General features: G+C 40.3%; 1 protein-coding gene across 1 annotated transcript in view; it reads right to left on the bottom strand.

Annotated features, from left to right (window-relative positions):
• The window catches only part of NELFA (negative elongation factor complex member A), a 213,899-nt gene that overhangs the window by 95,626 nt on the left and 97,424 nt on the right, over window positions 1-20,849 (bottom strand). Inside the window, exon 4 of the mRNA XM_086964207.1 lies at window positions 1,252-1,341. Coding sequence (XP_086820333.1) covers window positions 1,252-1,341 — 90 coding nt within the window. The remainder of the gene's footprint in view (window positions 1-1,251; window positions 1,342-20,849) is intronic.

The raw sequence follows: 20,849 nt of genomic DNA, 5'->3' as shown, positions 1-20,849 counted from the left end.
CATCGACATGTGGCGAGAAAGACACACTGAGTGGGCAAGCGTCAACGAGGTCCATATTAAAGTGTCTAGGAGAAATGGGAAGGTGATTGAGGACTTGGAGATTTGGATAAACACACTGAATGAATTTCTTGATTATGTTTGGCCTGATATTGTTCCTCCACCACTAATGCCACAATTAGATGAAAACATGTAGAACTCTAGGGTTAGAAGTGATGCTCCAGTAGAAAGATTCCCTCCAACCCCATCAAGGAATCACATATTGCAAATTAATTATGGGAGGAATAATAATCTATACATGCAATATTTGTAATGCTCATAAGGATGCATATCGCATATCATATTGTAATACTGTCTTTATATGAAGAGGAAACCATTATACTTTTGTTCTATTTGTGCATCTTGTACTAATAACATTTAAAATTAGTTCAAATAAAGGATATAGGTGTGAATTGCTGCTCCGGGGACAACAGGTTTATCACAATGCCAGAGCAAAACAGTGCATCTTCAAGGATTTCCTGAATGTGAAGTAGTCATCTTCAAGTCTCAGATGGATGGGTAGCGAGTCCCTGATGCAGTAACCCTGGTGATGAAGGAAAGTGCCACTGTATGTTTTGAATCTCAATTGATCAAGTGACATGAGACCTGTTAGCTGACCTGAGACCATGAGTCAGTTGATATGGAACAAAAAGGCTAGCGTTGTAGTTCTGATTTCAATCTTTCAGCACCTTATAAACAAGGTTGTTTTAAAGGATGCCCTTTCAGTCAAAAGGACCCAATGTAGAGAACTGGGCATAGCGATAATGTCGTCATGGTATCGTAGTCCCAATAAAATGTGAGCAGCATAGGTTGTAAGTATTGAAGCTTGGGCAGGGATGTGTTAGTGAGGGCTTAAGAGGCAATTACAGTAATCCTGATAGTTTCAAGACCAAAGCAAGCATCAGAGCAATTTTCTGCAAGAGGCATAATAGCGGCAGAATGCCCTTCAGTTCATGCACGTGTAACATGCATATTTCCAAACCACATTTTCTGTGGGAGAATGCGAGGTTAGGGTTGAAGCTCACACCCAAATTTCGAGATCGATTCACAGGTGCAAAAGCAAAAATGGCACATTTTCCTTAATTTGCAAAACTATGCTCTAAGCTACTGCCATTGCTTGTGAGTTATTGAAAATAATCTGTGCAGTCATCAATCTGCTTGCGCTGCAAGGTAAATACCATCTAATATGAGTAGACCAATTAAACGAAACCTTACTTGTGGTGTCCAGTTTCTTAACTAGCCCTCTTCCTTTGGCATGAAAGGGAACTCCTGCAGTCTTCTTTAGCTGCTGTGCTGCTTCAGTTGCTGAAAAAGAACCACTTATGATTAAATAAATGACCTTTCAATGTATAATTTGGTCTTTCAAAATCTAAACAAAATGTTTGGTATATAGATGGCGAGTGAAGAGAACGTCTCTGGAAAATGTATTAAATCAATGTATAAGCAGCTGGCAAGCGTTTTAATTCACTCCATCACCTGCCTTGATCCCTCTACTGCATTCCTCAAAAACCTGCATTTATCCATAAACAAAATGGTAACGTCTGTTTTTATCACATATGTCTATCAAGCATGGAAGCCTAACTTCCAAGAATATATCCTTCTAAAGAAATCAAAGGACATTTGTGATTCTTGAAGACAAATTGTTGGCATTAAGACAAGTACCTTTTTTCATAGAACCGCCATACAAATACATGCATACAAACAGGAAGTGACCTGAAAGAACTACCAGTAAACCGAGGACGTATATACTCACCGCACTGGACACTCATGAGAATAAGTTCTGGATGCACAGTGTATCTAGAGTGAATAATCTGATCTCTTTAACTCTCTTCACAATGTTACCGAAGAGGCCATATGTCCAATTTTGCTCCAACATTACCAATTTTATTGTGAGGAGTCTTTGCCTGCACCAAGTTACAAAGTCCTAATTATAAAACAGGGTTAAAAATATTAACATGCTAAGGTGATCACCTCTCACCTCCAATTACATACACATGGCAACACTTTCCACAGATGAAAAAGGATTCGAACGTGTGACCTGAAAATGTACATATTCATGGCAATCCTCAAAATGGATTTAGCATTTATATATAGCAAAAAAGACTGGGTTAGTGTGTCTTCACATATTGTAGTGAGAAATGTCTTGGTTGAAACATGGTCAAACACTCGCTTTGTTTGAATGGACTAGCTTTTATTTTCGGAACAGGAAAAACCGATCACGTGATAAAGTGGCATCCCCCAATTTTTGCTTTGACTCTGGTACAAGATTGGAGAATTTAGGAGTCAAGAAAAACATTGAGTTCTCATCTGGGCAGCGCATAATTGTTTATATCTGGGTGGATGGGCGGCCTTAGAATTTTGTAGGAGAATAAAAAAGGCCACGTAAAAGGAGGAAGACAATCATAATTTGGTTAATCTTACGACTACTTCAGCAACATTAACTTCATTGCATCCTTCTTACAATATTGTAACACACAACTCCTCCCTCCCCAGGAAGTTACAAGAGCCTACAGAGTCTAAAATAGTATAAAACCCATAGCGTATCGTTCATCTTAATGAGACGATCATCAATAGCGGCTTCACAAATAAATCTGCCAGCTATCCAATAATCCATGGATGTTTGCCCTACATTGCAAGGAGCTGCAATTGGCAAGGCTCTTGTTTTAAGCACCAATAACTCTCTTGAGGAAGGTTGCATTTAGATTCTCTTTTACAAAGAGCAATATATAAAACCAAATGAAAAACACTGGGTGTACCATAGTTACACACCTAAAATCAGGAATAAGACAGTCCATTTTATAGACTTCTGTATGAATTGTCCTCATTGAACAGTTAATACAAACTTTAAGACAGTAGACAAAACGGTCTGGTATTAACACGGAAAAGGAGAGGGCGCTCTACATGTGAATTTACATTGCGTATGTAGCAATCATCAATTTAGATGATCTCATCTCTTGGAGCAAAGTAGTTAGCAAACAGCAACCTAGCAAAGAAAGACTAGAACCTTTTTGAGTGGAGATGCAGTCTGAATTCGGCAATCAACCGAGGTAGTTATTTTCTTCAAAAAGATTGGAGGAGAAAGTATCCTTGGTTCCAAATATCTATTAGGCTGGTGTACTCAGTTTGGCTGCTGCTGACAAACTCTACCCTTGTTAATTAAGTCCAATATCTCACTAGTCTGCAAGTAAAACCTCCAAATTAAGGTCTCCACTGCCTTTGGCCTACAGATATCAAACTATACTGCATCCTTTTCTAGCACATACCTGGTAGTCTCACACATGACATGTATGACTGTAGACATAGTACTTAATCTCAAAGAGAACCTCAGAATTTAGACTTTGATTACAAGACCTGAGGCTACTATTATGCATAAAACCTTTTAGTTGCTACTCCTGCAGCACCTTTAAAAGAGCTTTCCCCTACAATAAACAATCCAGAACTGGAATTATAACAACCCATAAATAACCCTGCAATAGAAGGTCCTTCCCTTTAAAAGCTGCTCCTGTACAGATAAGTACCATTTATTATATATGTTTGGTATGAATGGTAACTTAATTTGTGGTTGAGTAGAGGTGGTTTCACAAGCTTCTAAGTTATGGAAGTAGTAGGAGAGCGTGATGCTTCGGCGTTTAGTTTTATTTAATAGGTGTTTATTTTGGAAAAATCTGTAGAATAGAGTTTGAGGATTTGTTTAATTACAGTTCAATACACAGGTTATTGATTAATTTTTGGTTTATTTTTCGGTAATATACAGAGAGTTCGCTCGCATATGTCCGTTTCGTATAAATGGCGTTTAAAAACGGGAGCATGTGAGTAAAAACAATATGGTTTTAGAGGTGGGAGCTGCGTATGAAACAAGGTGCATTTTGAAGTGGGATGGCTCATATGAGCTGGACACAAATTGTACATAATGAATCACAGTGCGACACTACACAGCTGATGGTCACCAATACTATCAAACAGGGGCCCTGGGAAGCAGATGGTCTACTTCTATTTTCCGCTCAGCATTTTGGTTCCCATACAACGTGAACGTTGTGTACCAAAGTTGATTATGCTTTGCTTTTTTCTTTTCTAGGAGCAGCGATTCTACATAAAGCCGAGAGAATCTGCTCACCTTGCATACAATTTTAGAGTTACCATTAAGCCCTGAAGAAAGCCCTGGACCAGAGAGGCTGTAGAATAAGGGCTGAAACATGTTAAATACAATTTTAAGGTCAAAGGACCATTAAATACAAATATCCTCAATGAAGGTAATTTTAATCTAAACCCATCTAGACCACAAATAAAGGGATACCTAGGTCTGTAGGAGTTATTTTTATTCTCTTTAGTCTCCCTTGAAAAAACAATATCAAAAGAGCTCCCTAGAATATGGTTGAGCCCACCCAGGCTTCTGGGGCCAGGGTGGACTAGATGATGAAGCAAGACACTAATTAGAGTGGTTGAGGGTCATACTAAAAAATAAAAAAAATCTAGATATTCCCTTTTCTTCATTGACAACTGACCAGATATCCAATTGAGAATCACATCGTATAAAATAAATGGATAGGTTAAAATATCTTCACTGCAGTCTTGAGCGGAGTGGAGTGTTCAATTTAAAACATGCATAGGCCTCTGTACAACAGCACTTCCCATCTTACTAAGCTGCTGCATTCCAATTATTCGATCGAATGAACAAGGTCACAAATTGACCAGACGTTTAGATATGAGGGTTATCACGCCGGCCGGGCTTAGCTCCGCTGAGGCGTTTAAGGCTCACCTTGTTTGTCCTGTGTAGCGGCCGGGCTTTGCTCCGCCGAGCGACCTACCCCCACTGCTTCCTTGGCTGGCCGGGCTCTGCTCCGCTGGTCAGGACTACGCATCCCAGCAGCCGCAACCCAGGACGCCGCCACTCATCATCCTGCGCCAGGAGGCGCATAAAGCCCAGCGTGCTATCTCGTCCCACGAGGACGCGCGCGGTACGCGCCGGGCAGAGGGCGGGCCGTCTGTGGCCGTCCGGGGCTGGCCTAGGACACCCCCCATGGCAGGATTCATTTCACAGATATTGGTTTATCAGGCTAGTGATACAACTAAACTGGTAATTACCATTCGTAGATTCCTTTGTGCCAACCAGTTTTGTGGGACTTCTCTATTGTTAATTCACCTTAAGTTTGTGGTTGTACTGTATTTATAAACAATATGGGAAAAAATACACCTGTTGCGATAGGGCCAAAAAATAGGAAGGTAACAACTTCTACTACCCCATTACCTAGTCTTATTGCTATAGATAAAATGTTGCAGAAGACTATTGGGGTGGTGGTAACTGCTATTGAGAATACGGAAAAACGTCTCTCTCCCCCCTAGTTTGCCACCACTTATGCAATCAGATAACATATCTATGGCTCTGGCTAACTTATCTGATTCATTACTTGCAGTATCTTTTGCAGGGGTTCCGGGACCAGAGATTAACGAGAACTGCCCAGAACAGGAAGCAGCCCCATTTGAATGTTCAAATATAGGAAGCAGGCGTTCATCAACTCCTACCATGTTGTCACCGAGCAGGAGTGTGAGTCAAGCCCCTCTCCCTCTTATAGTTGATGACTCGGTAGTATTTGAAGGTCATGAAGCATGTCCAAGTACAGACTTGACAAATGGGGACAGGGAAAATACTGATAGTCCCAGGGAGCCTAGCACCAACTTCCTGCCGCAGCGCGCCCGGAGGCGCTACAAAATCAGGACGCTCCCTCCGCGTCCCGGGCGACGCCAGGCTGACCCCGGGCAGAGGGCGGGCCATCTGTGGCCATCAGGGGTCAGCAGTGGTCGGGTCGGGCCACCCCCCTTGGACTCAGGATGGGCAAGCGTAAATTAATCGCTAGACAAGAGGAAGGTAAGAAAGCCAAGGTCCCCCGTAAGTCTGAGTCCATCATTTCCTACCTAACCTCTGCGGTAGGGGCTTTAAACGATCAAATAGCAAACGTTGAGAAGGAACTGGGACTAGATGTACTTACAAACACTGTGCCTACTCTGAATGTAGAACTTTCACCTAGTAACGCTGCCCACATTCCTTTAGAGCCAGACTTCATTGTAGTCAATACGCTCCAGAGTGCCTAGGATAACCCGGCTGCTGTGGACACCTTAGAAACAACTAGTTTGGGGTTGATAAGGCCACATGAGGAAAGTACTAAAAATACCAAGATAGACACCACAAGGATTAAATCATCACTACCGGACAATGTTTTGGAAAAGATGGAGGAACTGATTGAATCTCATTTGGAGCCTGTGCTTGTGAACATTGGCAAGGACATTGTGGACTCCCTGAACCTGTGTGTGGCTAACATTGTTAAGAAATGTGAAAATATAGATAATTTCCTGCAGGATTTAAGGGCAAACCTGAATTTGATAGGTCCCAATTATGGCAATGTTCCATGTGTAGAACAAGCTAGGATTCCCAGACAGGATATAGATAATGACAATACCACGGGTAAGGATTTGCAGAATAATACAGGATGTCCTAACAAACAAGTACTGATGCCAGATTCTATTCTGGGGGTTCAATGCCATCCCCTATCGAATGAGGATAAGCATTTAAAGTCTCTAGCTAAAGATCGACATACCTCACAATTGCCCAGATTACACCTTCCCCCACAAGCTGCCCCTCTAGTGGTGGTTTTGTCTGGTATCCCCCCCTAAAAAATGGCACTGAGGAAAAGGAGATAGATATTTTACACAGAACTAAAAGGTGGTGTTCACAGTTCAGTAGTGGGAGCGCTGACATTTCAACGAGTATAATTTCTGCCAGAAGGGTTGACTGGGTGGGGAAAAGGAAAAAGTCCATCCCAGGTAACTGTGTGGTTGTAAATATTAGTAAACCAAACATTGGAGACACCCTGCTGTGGGATGGTTCAGAGCTAGATGGATTAGGCATCAGGCCACTACCTCTGGGTTACTTTTACCCACCTCATCTCCCTCAATCCAGAGCAGGTCGACACTTAGCTCCCTCTACATATGGGCCCAAAATGAATGACAACAAAACCAAAAACCATTCGTATCAATCACATCAGGCATCCTTAAGGGTAGCAGAATTAGGCACGGTCAAAAAAAGTGGCACAGGAGTCAATCCAGATATAACATTATCGAACAGATTTTCTGCTCTATCTAGTTTAAATACAAATGATTGACAACTACCCCATAGTAATATGGACTTGCCCAGAAATCCCAAGATTGCCCAACCTAAAACCTCTGGCCTGTTTAAAATAATTAGTTGGAACGTGGCTGGGTTAAGAAAGAAAGTCAAGGATGACAGTTGGCTACAATACGTGAAACAATATGAAATCATAGCCTTACAAGAGACCTGGGCCACAAGTGATCTCCTTTACCTAAATGGGTACTGTAGCTATCAAGTCAAGGCTACCCCCGGACTGGGCGGGAGATCTAAAGGTGGTTTATATATTCTAATTCCACTCAGACTCCCAGGTTCATTTACTGACTTAGGACTGCTTTCAGCCAACTTACAAGGTCTAGAATGGTGTCGCCCCAAACACCCAAAGATTCTACTTTTGAATTTTTATAATGCGCCAGAGAAGATTCGCATCACACACACCTGAATACACTGGCCTCTTTTTTAGATTATAAAACAACACAAAACGCTTTATTCGATGTAATCCTAATGGGAGATTTTAATATACACCCTTGTGCCTGGGACTGCCTGGCTAAACTAAATACAGGTCCACCTGGTTCAATCTCCACCCACTTCGAACACTCGCCCCAGGGTGAGTTGTTGGAAGAACTCCTTACTAATACCAATTTATACGAAGTTGAAGGTTGCGGTGGGGAGGAAAGGGCCCGACCTTCGTAGGAAGAGAGGTGGAGACTGTAATTGATTACTTTTTTGTTTCCCCTGGTATAGTTTGTGAGTGTTCCTCTATTGAGATTGCAGCCTCGGTTTTTAGTGATCATAATCCTTTGATTATGTCCCTACAAAAGGGGTGGGAGTCTGATAATCAAAGGGATATTGAGGAAAGTAACTCAGATAATCTCATTCCTAAAGACCGGGGGAGGAGATTAAATTGGGCCACGGTGGTACCAGACATTTTTATGTTGGAATTAGAGAACAAAGTAAAGGAAGATATGGCAATTTGCTTAGATAATCAGGCGGATGGCAAGGTAGTTTTAAATTCTTTTTCCAATATTTGTGCTTAAGTTAAACTCCAATTGAAATGTAAAAAGAAGGGGGATGGCCTTGTCCAGCCTAGGTGGTTTGATGAGACATGCTCAAAAGCCCATAAAGAACTTATTTATGCATTAAAGGAAAATCCAAGAAATAGGGAGTTGGTGGCTGTACTTAGGAAAAACTATAAATCAGCCACGGATAACCGTAAAAAATGCATTAAAAAGGAGGCTTGGGAAGACCTCATCTCAATTGATGTACTTAGAGACAGCTCCAAATTTTGGGCTGTAATTAACCACCCATATTTTACTGATACAAACAACAAGGTACTGGATTCGGTGATCCCTGATGAGGCATGGGTTGCACACTTCAGCAAAATATATGACAGTGCTGAAGAGTATATTTCTACAGTTAATCCCATAGAAAATGGAGCAGCGCCCTCTAAGCTTTAACGAATTGGAAGTACATAGGGCTATCACAGAGATGACTAAATACAAGGCTCCGGGCCCAGACGGTGTGCCCGCAGACCTCTATAGGTCCCCCGTGGAGTTTTGGACTAAAACACTCACAAATGTATTTAACTCCACAGTCATCTCGGGGTTCCCCTCATCTTGGGCCACTTCATCTATAATACCCGTATTTAAAAAGGGTTCAAGAAACGACCATGCCTGTTACAGGCCGATCTCTCTGATTGACTCTGCCGTTAAAATCCTGGGCAGAGTCATTCTGCAGAGACTCTGGGACCTCTGCAGAATGACTGGAAGAGAGGAGGGTCCTTTCTGATTTACAATACGGGTTTAGGGCTGGAAGGGGCACCTTAGATCAATGCCTAAACCTCCATAAATTAATAAGCAAATACACTCTGGCTAAGGAGGGCCACCTATATATGGCATTCGTGGATCTTTCGTCGGCTTTCGACCTGGTTAATCGATCTAAACTTTGGGCGATTTTAGCTAACATAGGGGTGGATCCACCTTTGGTAAATTACCTACCGACCCTACACCAATATCTTTGTGTCTCTATCAGAACTAATAGAGAGGGAGACACTACTAGCTTTTTTAGATCAAAACAGGGAGTAAGGCAGGGTTGCATTTTCGCACCCCTCCTATTTACCTTATATATAAATTCCCTTGAATCTGCCCTGACGGGGTACACATCCGATGTCACACAGTTCCGGTGCTCCTCTACGCGGATGACGCAGTACTGTTAGCCCGTACTGGGCTGGGGCTACAAAGACTCCTGGATGATTTTGGGGGGTTCATGTCTTCCCTTGACTTACAGATTAACAACAAAAAAAATCGCATGTAATGATTGCAGGGAAACGTTTGAAGAGTGTAAAGATAAAAAAGTTCCTATGTAATGGTGAAGAAATCACCAAAGTCCCAGTCTTTACCTATTTGGGGGTCTTGTTTGATGAAAAGGGTACCTGGAGGCCACAACTAAACGCTAAAGCCTTAGCTGTCACTAGATCCACTTCTGCTCTACTGGGCTTTGCGAAACGGATAGGTTCACGTCCAATAGAAGCACTACTAACAGTCTACAAATCAAAAAGCCTTTCTATTGCCAGGTATGGTGCTTCATTATGGAGTTACCTACCACAAGACAAACTACAAGTGGCAGAAAACAAGTTTCTTAGATCCCTCTTAGTGGTCCCCCAATCAACTCCAGTACTCTCAGTTCACACAGAGTTGGATCTGGGCTTCATCAGTGATCAATTACAGCTAGCCCCTTTGATCTGTTGGGCCAAGACCTGGTTGAACTTAGAAATCAGTCTAAATCACTCTATTCTAACAGACTGCTTGGCACTGGATAAAGCGAACAAAATTCCATGGTTGGTGTACATCAAAAATATGTTTATTAAACTGGGTAGGCCTGAATTATATTCCGCCCCGAATACAATCAAGAAAGGTGATGTGCAATGGATTAAGAATAATTTTCTGGAACGTAGGGAGATGGAACGGGAGGAAGTAGAGCTCCAAAAACCGGGAGTAAGAGCCAATTACATACTCCAGACTACCCCGAAACTGGAACCCTACTTGTCTATTGTGTCTCGGCCCTTCCATCGTAATCTCCTTGTAAGATTTAGACTGAATATTATTCAATATTCTTTGGGGAATTACCCAGTATGGGGTAAATTAGATCCTTCTATCCCCTGTAGCTGCAATAATTTTTCTGAACAAACCCTGATGCACTTTATTATGTTTTGCAGCTACTACGAGGAATGTAGGAAACAGTTTTTACTTCCTATTCTGAGAGAAGCAGGGTTTATACAAGTTTGTCCCACACTCCGTTACCTACAGCTCTTAAGTAGCACTAAAGTAATATTCGGGGTTGCAAGTTTTTTAGTTTCAGCTACAGGTATTAAGTCTAAACAATTAAAGTCAATAGTCCTATGATCTGCATTTACACCTACTAACCATTAGCTGTTCTAACGATCTGCGCCATTGCACTATCCTATGTAATTATATGAAACTGTTTTATGCTCCTTTTTTAAATTATTTATATGAAATGTTTTTATCATATGAAATTGTTATTTGTACACCCGTGTTGGAAATGCTTTTATGATTGTAATTAATCGAATAAAGCTTGTATTGACTGACTGAGAAAGTTAAAACAATTCTACATAAAAAAAATATTTAATTTAAGTCTTTTTTTTAAACCAATACCGCAACTTAATAGACATTCTCCGAGCCAAAGTGTGCAAGATCGCTAAAGCAACTAAAGAAATTGAGATCAGAAAAGGTACGAAATGGACAATACCACAACACCTGACATGTAAGAGCACCTATGTGGTATACCTAATAGAGTGCCCCTGTAACAAAAAATATATAGGGAGCACCACCTTTGAATGCAAGAAGCAAATCTTGGAACATACCAGGGCGACAACGAACAAGGATCGCAGCTATACGGTGGCTAAGCACATGGAGCAAGCACACAGCAATAACTGGGAACTCTTGAAATTCTGTGCAATAGAACAAGTTCAACAATCGGAGAAAGGAGGTGATCGGTTGAAAACCTTGAGACGCAAAGAATCCAAGCATATAATCAACTTTAGAACCCTGGAACGGACAGGCTTGAACTTGACTGAAGAACTCTATGTTCATCTCTAACGTAATGGTGGTGCACCATACACAATGGACCCCAAATAAACACATAAAACGCCCACTAGAGGGCGACAACAACAGATCTGAATGCAAGAACAGAACTGAGTAAATCAACCTGTGTGCAAGAAGAAGTACCACGGAAATTGGAATCCAATGGGCTCATTGGAGAGTACTGAAAGGATATGAAACACTCACCGAAGAGTTTGAAAATAATGTCTGCAAATAAAGAAAAGCACCCCCCCCTTCCCTTCTTCCTTGTTGTTATAGACTGTAAATTTATACAGATAAGTGTATACTGGTGACTAAAATGTATTGGAACTACATTAACCAGCATGCATGTAACAACAACACAGGAAGTCACATGACCTGGTGTTTAAAAGAAGGACTTCGAAACTGGCTCAACATCCCGTGAGCAAGCTTTGCAAGAAGCGAAACGCGTTGGGTACTGGTTACTAAATAAACCGCTATCACTGAATTGAAACGAGAGAGTGCGTTTTCATTTCCCCCTGTGTGAGATAGATAGATCGATCGATATCCACCACAGTTGCCCATGTGGGGAGCCACACACCTCCAGAATCACACCACTTCATGGGCGGGCGTGTTAGCAGCAGGCACTCCGCACTCCTTAGCGCCATACGCGTTTCGAGCTTTTGGCAGCTCTTGTTCACTGGCATGAATGGGCAGGAAGCTGGTAACAAAGAAACTGCATTTTATTTAAATGATTGGAATCCCGCCGCAGCCGCGGGACACGTTCAACTCTCCTCCCTACAGGGATTGGTTAGTATAGTGAGTGGCAGGACTGGGGCCACTTGGTAAGAGAACACGAGGAGTCTGAGGCAGTATCTATGGACTACTATAACCAGTATGCCTTGTTTGACACGCCCACTGGGGCGGGATTCCAATCATTTAAATAAAATGCAATATATATACACACACACATATATATATATATATATTCACTGAAAAAACCATAGGTTTCACACCAGTTATATTTAGGAATTAGCATTTAAAAAACCTATTAAATTCACTGACAAAACCATAGATTTCACACCATTTATAGTTAGCTGGAAATTTTACTGACATAAAACCATTGAAATTCCCACGTTATAGTTAGTTGGACTCACTATAACTTGCGCGCCTGTAATGCACTGCTGATGACGTCACATATTACATCACTCATGACATGGTCAGTGACATCACTCATGACATCACTGATGACACCATCCAGTGAATGTGTGTCTTTCTGAAAAATAAATTTGTTTTATATATGTATTTGTAAAGGTCGATGGAAGAATAAATGTTTAAATAAGTGTGTAAATGGATGTTTTTTTTAAATAAAATTGGTTGGGTAACTGGCTTATTACGTGTATCTTAGTGAATACATATATTAGTGAGTATTGTTTAAATATTTAAATGTTTGTATCAGTGTTTCTCTTTGTGTATAAGTGGCTGCAGGGGTTGGTGACTGACTCACTGTTTGTATGTGTTTTGAAGACAGCATATGTGCAGGACTGTATGGGTGGATGAGTGTGTATATGTGTGTGTTAGTGAGTGAATGACTGTCTCACTAGTGTCTTCATTAGTAACGACATATGTTTTAATCTAGTATATGTGAGTATTGATGTATATAAGTGAGTATAGTATATATAGTGAGAGATTGTAGAAGTTCCTGTTTAAATAAGTATGTGTTTCTATAAGTGATTGTTTAAGAGAGTAAGTATGGGTAAGTTTCCTTAGAAGTAAGGTGGTAGTGTGTGTATAAATGTATATGCAAATAAATGGATGTTCAATAGTTTATTTGCATGTGTGAGTATGTGTGTGAGTAACTTTTGGATGACTGCTGATGTGTAACAGGATGTATAGGTGTATCACTACATATGATGAGTGAGTATATATATATGAGTGACTATATAGAACTGTTGGTGAATGAGTGGATGTGTATATAGATGGTGGAATTACTGAATTGGTTGTTGTTACTGGTTTGGGTATCTCCATTTTTTTGAAAATGTTTGTTTCTATTTTTGAATATGTGTTTCAAGCGTTACATTACACTGAAATTAGGTCTGTCACTCTGTCACAAGGATGGTGTCATCAGTGATGTCATGAGTGATGTCACTGACCATGTCATGAGTGATGTAATATGTGACGTCATCAGCAGTGCATTACAGGCGCGCAAGTTATAGTGAGTCCAACTAACTATAACGTGGGAATTTCAATGGTTTTATGTCAGTAAAATTTCCAGCTAACTATAAATGGTGTGAAATCTATGGTTTTGTCAGTGAATTTAATAGGTTTTTTAAATGCTAATTCCTAACTATAACTGGTGTGAAACCTATGGTTTTTTCAGTGAATTTCAAAGGTTTTTTAAATGCTAATTCCTAACTATAACTGGTGTGAAACCTATGGTTTTTTCAGTGAATTTCAAAGGTTTTTTAATGCTAATTCCTAACTATATAAGACCTGAAAGCCCACCAGGAATCTCCAGTATGCGCCAGGGGACTGCATTGCAGAGAGGTGTAATGAAGCCACAACCCTTTTTACACCTCTCTGCAACGCAGCCCCCGTGCATGTTTGAAGAGGGGGAACTAATTCCCCTTGCATACTGGGGTCCCCTGGGGGCCAATTAGCCCACCTGGAACCTCCAGTATGCGCCAGGGGCTGCATTGCAGAGGTGTAATGAGACTATGCCCCTTGTTACACCTCTCTGCAACGCAGCCCACTGCCGCGTTTGCAGAGGGGGAACTAATTCCCCTTGCATACTGGGGGTCCCTGGGGTCAACTGGTCCACCAGGAGCCTCCAGTATGCGCGAGGGAGCTGCATTGCAGAGAAGTGTAATGAGGCCACACCCTTGTTACACCTCTCTGCAATGCAGGCCACTGGCGCGTTTGTAGAGGGGGGACTAATTCCCCTTGCATACTGGGGGTCCCTGGATCATATCTGCCCAAACACCGATATTCCGAACGATTGTAAATTACTTTTACTACTCTCTACTACTCACTCTACTATTCACTCTACTACTCTCTACTACTCACTCTCTGCTACTCTCTCTACTGCTCTCTACTACTCTCTACTACTCACTCTCTACTCTCTACTCTCTACCTCTCTACCTCTCTCTTCTTCTCTCTCTACTAATCTCTACCTCTCTACCGCTACCTCTCTACCTCTCTACCTCTACACCTCTACCTCTCTACCTCTACACCTCTACCTCTCTACCTCTCTCTACACGCACACATATACACATATATGCATATATATATATATATATATATATGCATATGCATTTATATATATGTATGTGTATGTATAAAAAAAAACAACAAAACATTTTTTTTTTTAAACAGCTACTTTTAAAACTGTCATTCTTTTTCCCCATAGTACACTCCCCGGTACGCTTACCGGTGCGCGTACCGGGCGCTCACCCCGCGAAAATCAAAATTTTTTTTATTTTTTTTTTGCTCCGCGGGGCCCTTTTATGGCCCCCACATCAAACCTAGGGGGTCAAGGGGGGTCTACTCTGCCCCCTTATGGTCATTTCCCTCTTTGTTTTGGCCACCTCTCGTGTCTCGATCCTACCGAGACACAAGATGGCGGCCGCTCCGGACTGTTTAGAATGTTTACAGACACCCCAGAGCCAATCAGCTTTCTGCGCGCAAGTCGCGGTAAGCGCCCGGTGCGCGTACCGGAGCGCGGCTATAGATATATATATTTTTTTGAACCTTAATTACTCAAAATCCACTGGAGCACATATCTTGAGACATAGCAAAGGCACATCGGGCTACCAGTCCCTACAATTTTGCCAAGTTTGGTGGAAATCCATTCAGCCGTTCGGGCTAAAAGTGAAATCGACCGCCCTATGGAAATTAACATGGGGAAAACGCGTTTTGGGACCCCCCTTTTATCTCGGCCCCCGCTTGACGAATCCCCCCCAAACTTTCAGGGAAGGACCGGAACGCCGCGAGGCCATTTTGAGGAAATTTTGAGGCAGATTCGTCAACCGGCGCCAAAGTTATTCCAAATAGAATTTTGAGATTTAACATTGAAAAAAATCCTAACTATAACTACCTACTGGCGACCGCCAGTAGGTAATATACACACATATATATACACACACATATACACACACACACACACATATATACACACACACACATACACATATATATATATATATATATATACACACATATATATACACACACACATATATATACACACACACACACACACACACATATATATACACACACACACACACATATATATACACACACATATATATATATACATATATATATACATATACATACACATATATATATATACACATATATATACACACATATATATATATACACATATATATACATACATATATATATATACATATATATACATACATATATACATATACATATACATACATATATATATACATATACATATACATATATACATATACATATACATATACATATATATATACATATACATATACATATATACATATACATATACATATACATATATATATATACATATATATATATACATATACATATATATATATACATATATATACATATACATATATATATACACACATATATATACATATATATACATATACATATATATATATACATACATATATATACATATATATATACATATACATATATATATATATATACATATATATACATATATACATATACATACACATACACATACACATACATATATATACACACACACACATATACATATTACCTACTGGCGGTCGCCAGTAGGTAGTTATAGTTAGGATTGTTTTCCATAGGAAATCCTCAACATTCTATTTGGAATAACTTTGGCCCTGGTGGATGAGTCTTTGCGAATTTCTCAAAGAAGATGGCTAGGTCCGCTGCGCTCCTTCCCTGAAAGTTTGGGGGGGATTGGTCAAGTGGGGGCTGAGATATAAGGGGGGTCCCAAAACGTGTTTTCTCCATGTTATTTTCCATAGGACCTTTAGACTCGGCTACAGTTCGAATGGGTGAATGAATTTATAAGAAATTTGCCAAAACTGTAGAGTCTTGTTCGCAGATTACGCTTTTTTTGGAATGGTGTAAATCCGTTCAGTAGTTGTTGAGAAAATTAAAGTTAAAGTCAATTATATATCTATAGGCGTGCGCGCACTCAAGCGGCTGCGCGTGAGCGGAATTTTTTTTGGCTGCGTGACGTCTGTTAACGTTCGATTCGAAGGAAATCAGGAAGTTTTGTCCGCCATTTTGTCACTGCGAGTAAATATATTGTTCATTTCAAAGCGTTGAAACATGGAAAGGGGAGAAGGTAGAGATTGTCTTGCTGCGTAGCTTTTCTCGGGGTGTGCAGTAAGGCCCTTAAACGCAAATAGATATAATTTTTTCCCGGAAAAAAAACGGGGTGCACGCACCCGGTCGCGCACACCTATTTACAAGAGTGTGAAAATGGAGGTAAATCAGAAGTTTGAGTGCTTAGATATAAGGTGGCTCTGAAAAGAGCCCTTGTGTTAATTGAGTGTTTTCTGCATTTATAAATAAGTACCGATGCAGAGTCTGATGTTGCAGAGGAAGATTCTGTTTCCCTCATTCGTGAAATGAACACCGTCTCTCCTATAGACGTCTTGCATGTGGTATCGCAAGTTGTTGTGGTAAATAGAACCCATGCTATAATCTCTGAGGAACGCAGAAACAGATTTATTTACATGTCTCCTTGCTTTCTCAAATTGTGCACAATGGTGATTGGACCAATTCCATTTCTGTCTTTGGCATATATTGGAATATACTAAGGCAGATCGAGGAAAAAGTGTCATCAATTGTCGAAAGGTGTCTTTTAGAAGCATTTCCAGACCTACCCCAGTGATTGTGCCTAGGTCGTTCCCACCACAGTGCACAATTATAAGGTCTGGTTCTGGGAGATGCATAAAAGTTTTCACCAATGGAATCAATTGGTGACATTTCAATCCTCTTTTGGAAATCCATGTTATGTGTACATTTGGTAAACTGAGGTTGCAAATTCGTCTGCTTACTGCATATTTTTCACTCCAGTGAATATAACTGTGTCCTATTAGCCAGACCTTCATTTTCAAGGGATTTGTAGTCGTCCTCCGATCGGTTCTGGAAGTGGAATGGTAGTTAGAAGTTGAAATTCTAAATAAAGAAAAAGGAAGAGGCTGGGTGTGGTTTAAAAAATAAAAATGATTGGTTGATTGTAACAAGTGGAGATTGAACAGGTTAATGTTTATGTTAAACGAAAAGTACTATTGGGTGTGAAAAAACAAGACATGTAACAGAGTTGTGGATTGGCAGGTGTTTCTGGAGGGAAAACAGTGTTCTTAGTTTGCTGTAGAACGTTGAGACATGAACTTTTGACCTGTGCCTTCAGCAAGGTGCAGAATGAGGTGTAACCATGGAAACAGCCGGAGATGGCAGTTGGTGATGGGTTCACTCTTTGGTGCCTCTGTATCGGAGTCTGTTCTCTGGTGGCTGGCGGACAACTGTTTGTTATTGTGGAGATGAAAGGGTGATAAGGAGAGAAATACAACATAGCGTCTGGCCTGTCAAAGCGTGGGAGCAGTGATTAACTCTGAGTGAAGCGGAACTGTGTCGGTGCTTAGTAACAGTAAAAAAAAAATGTTAACAGTGGTATAACTGTCTTTACGGTGCGCGACCTACTAAGAAAGAGTTCACGGGCCGTATTTGGCTTGCAGGTTCTAGTATCAGTAAGTGAGGTCGAGAAAAGAAAACATTCAGGACTTTATTTATGAAGGCCTTGCGCCACCGGTGCGTTACTTTTTCCCATTTTAAAAAATGAGGCACTGGCGGCGGAAGGTCTTCATAAATAAGGTCCTCAGTGACTACAGTTAAGGTTATGTGGAACCCATGAATAGTTTTTCAATATGAAATCATTTCAGTTGAGATTATGGATTAAAAGAGAAACCGTGAATATCTGAAATGTTTATTTAGAAATGTACTATTTTAAAGGCAAATCATTATGTAATATGAGTACAGAAATTGCAAAAAACACAGTAATTGGTATTGTCAGTAGTACATGGAATACAAACGCTATAGTTGAAGAAAAATGAATATAGTTGGAAAAAAACATTGTACAGTCTTATAAGGAAGTATACTATATTTTAATAAATGGAAGGTTTCTGGCCTTTCAGTTTAGGAACGATATATGAAAATGCAAGTGGTTATACATCATTACTTTATGAATCAGCTGTCTAACAACACGAAATCATAATGTCCACTGTTAGTAAAGCAAATAGGTCTGTTCTTCAAAAGAAAATATGGAAAATAACGTGAAGAATATAGAAAACCAAAAGGAAATGAGGACGTCAATGGCTTGTTTGAGAGTTATTGAAGCATTGTTTAGGCAAAATAGGTAGCTTCTGCTTGTAACAGGAAATCAGTTTTATCATTTGAAATTATGTCAGCTATCCAATGGAAAAGAGTAAAGCAGTACTGATGATCTGTTATAATCGGAGCCTCTTTTACCATCAGAGGGCAGCTCGGTGGGTTTTCGATGTAGCTCGCTGTTAGGAAAGAGTTAACCGTCCATTGTGTAGGCAAAGTATGCAGCAAGTGCCTCTAACATGAAATCATTGTTATCATCGGAAAACATGTCAGCCATCCAATTGAGAAGATGAAAGGAGCATTCATGATCTGTCATTATTGGGGCGTCTTTTACCATCATAGGGCAGCTCGGTGGGTTTTCGATGTAGCTCTCTGTTAGGAAATCTTGCGCCGCTGCGAATATATTCCAATGACCCAGAACTCCTTGTATCGCTGCAAAGGCCATAAACCCTCCGTTGTAACAAAGCTGTTCATGATCAATTAACGGATTCATGAGGTGATTGTAATTCGCTTCAGGAGGTACCAAGTTGCAGAGACATAAGTCCAGGGCCCACATGAAATCACAGCTCAGGCAATGAAATACAGGCTGCACACAGGTGAAATACGAATATCGAAATGATAATCGATATGAAGTATTCAACTCCACAGAATTAGGTCGCCGGCTATGCAGTGGAGAGGAGCAGAATGACTTGATACATTTTCTAGGAGTCTAGTCACTTATATATAGCTTAGTGGTTATTAAAAAAGTAGCTTTTTTTGAACTGGAGGATGCGTTAAAAAATAAGGGAGTGATTTGAGGGAGTTGTAAAGCTAGGTAAATTTTTTTTTACATCAATGCTGTTTTCTGTGAATGTTAGCTTAGTGAAAGATATGTGTGTGAGCAGATGCAACGTTCAGTTTTAAAATGTGACAATGGCGCTCTTGTTCATGTCTTCCGATTCAAGGTCGGTATTCGCTGCCAAATACAAAGATTAAGAAACGCATGCGTGGGGTACATAGTGTGCATTCTTAAAGGAAAGCAAATGAAGGGTTATTTTTACCGCGTTAGCATTGTCGTTTAAAAAGTTATAGTGATTTCTATTATATGTGAAGAAAGTGTCACTGATGAAGACTGAAAATAAATCCTTATAAATGATATGGACTGGTGTATTTTAGAAAAGGTGTGTAACATTACATGAATTGTGGAAAAAAAATAATGTAATTGAAAGTGTATGGTTTGAAATTGAAAAGTAGAGGTTTATAGTTCACGTTTTGAAAGCAGTTCTAGAGGGTCAGATGCATGATAGATTTATAAAAAAATAGAACATGTTTTTAAATAGTATTTTGGAAAAAATGTGCCTTTATGTACTATTTACATTATCTGCCTGTTGCGTATTCTTTGAGTTTTAGTAATCCTGTGTCTTATAAGTTTTCTAGGGGCGGTTTGAGGTTCATGGTGGGTTTGGGCCGGGAGGGTAGGTTGGGGGTTTTTAATAGGGGGTTCGGCTGGGGTGGAGTGCGGAGTTTAGTGAAAAGTGAGGGGGGCGGGGAGTTACGGTGTTTGGTAATGGAGCAAAGTCAGAGGACGCCACATTTGTGTTATGGGGTGCCACGGAAATATGTATTTATTCTCAGAGGTTTATTATATTAAGGATATATATCAGCATGGTGGCTCTTGTCGTTTTGTGGTTCTGTGTATGTTTATAATGCTGGCTCTGTAGTTTTTGTTTATGGACCTTATTACGACACACAGGGGAGCTACGTTGCACAGTTGGAGATCAGAGACTTAGGAAATAAAATTTTATAATTGTAAGGGCTGTAAGCGATAGAAATCGCCAGTTCTCGGTGTAAAAAATATCACCGCTATTGGTGGTATTTTCTACGGTGTTAGTACTCGAAGGAGAATAGTAACATATATGTGAAATAAAATTATGTAATAGGCTCAGCATTTCACATTATCTTGGAAAACAAAAGTTGCTTTTACATAGCAATAAGTCTCTTATAATTAAGGGACGGAGTGTATATAGTGCTATTTAGTACTCTGCTATGTGATTGATGTCGAATATGTCATAAGAGGAGGCTTTAAAAGTTTTACGATAAACTGGTTTTCTAGGGAAGTGGGTGGAGTTTTCCGTGTAAATTGCAGAATAGAAACTAGTAAGAACCAATTGGAAGTGTTGTTTTAAAGTCACATGACTGCACATGCGTGT

This window comes from Lissotriton vulgaris, chromosome 3_2, assembly GCF_964263255.1.
Source record: "Lissotriton vulgaris chromosome 3_2, aLisVul1.2, whole genome shotgun sequence".
Classification (NCBI taxonomy): Eukaryota; Metazoa; Chordata; class Amphibia; order Caudata; family Salamandridae; genus Lissotriton; species Lissotriton vulgaris.
This window is presented reverse-complemented; position numbering and strand designations above follow the sequence as displayed.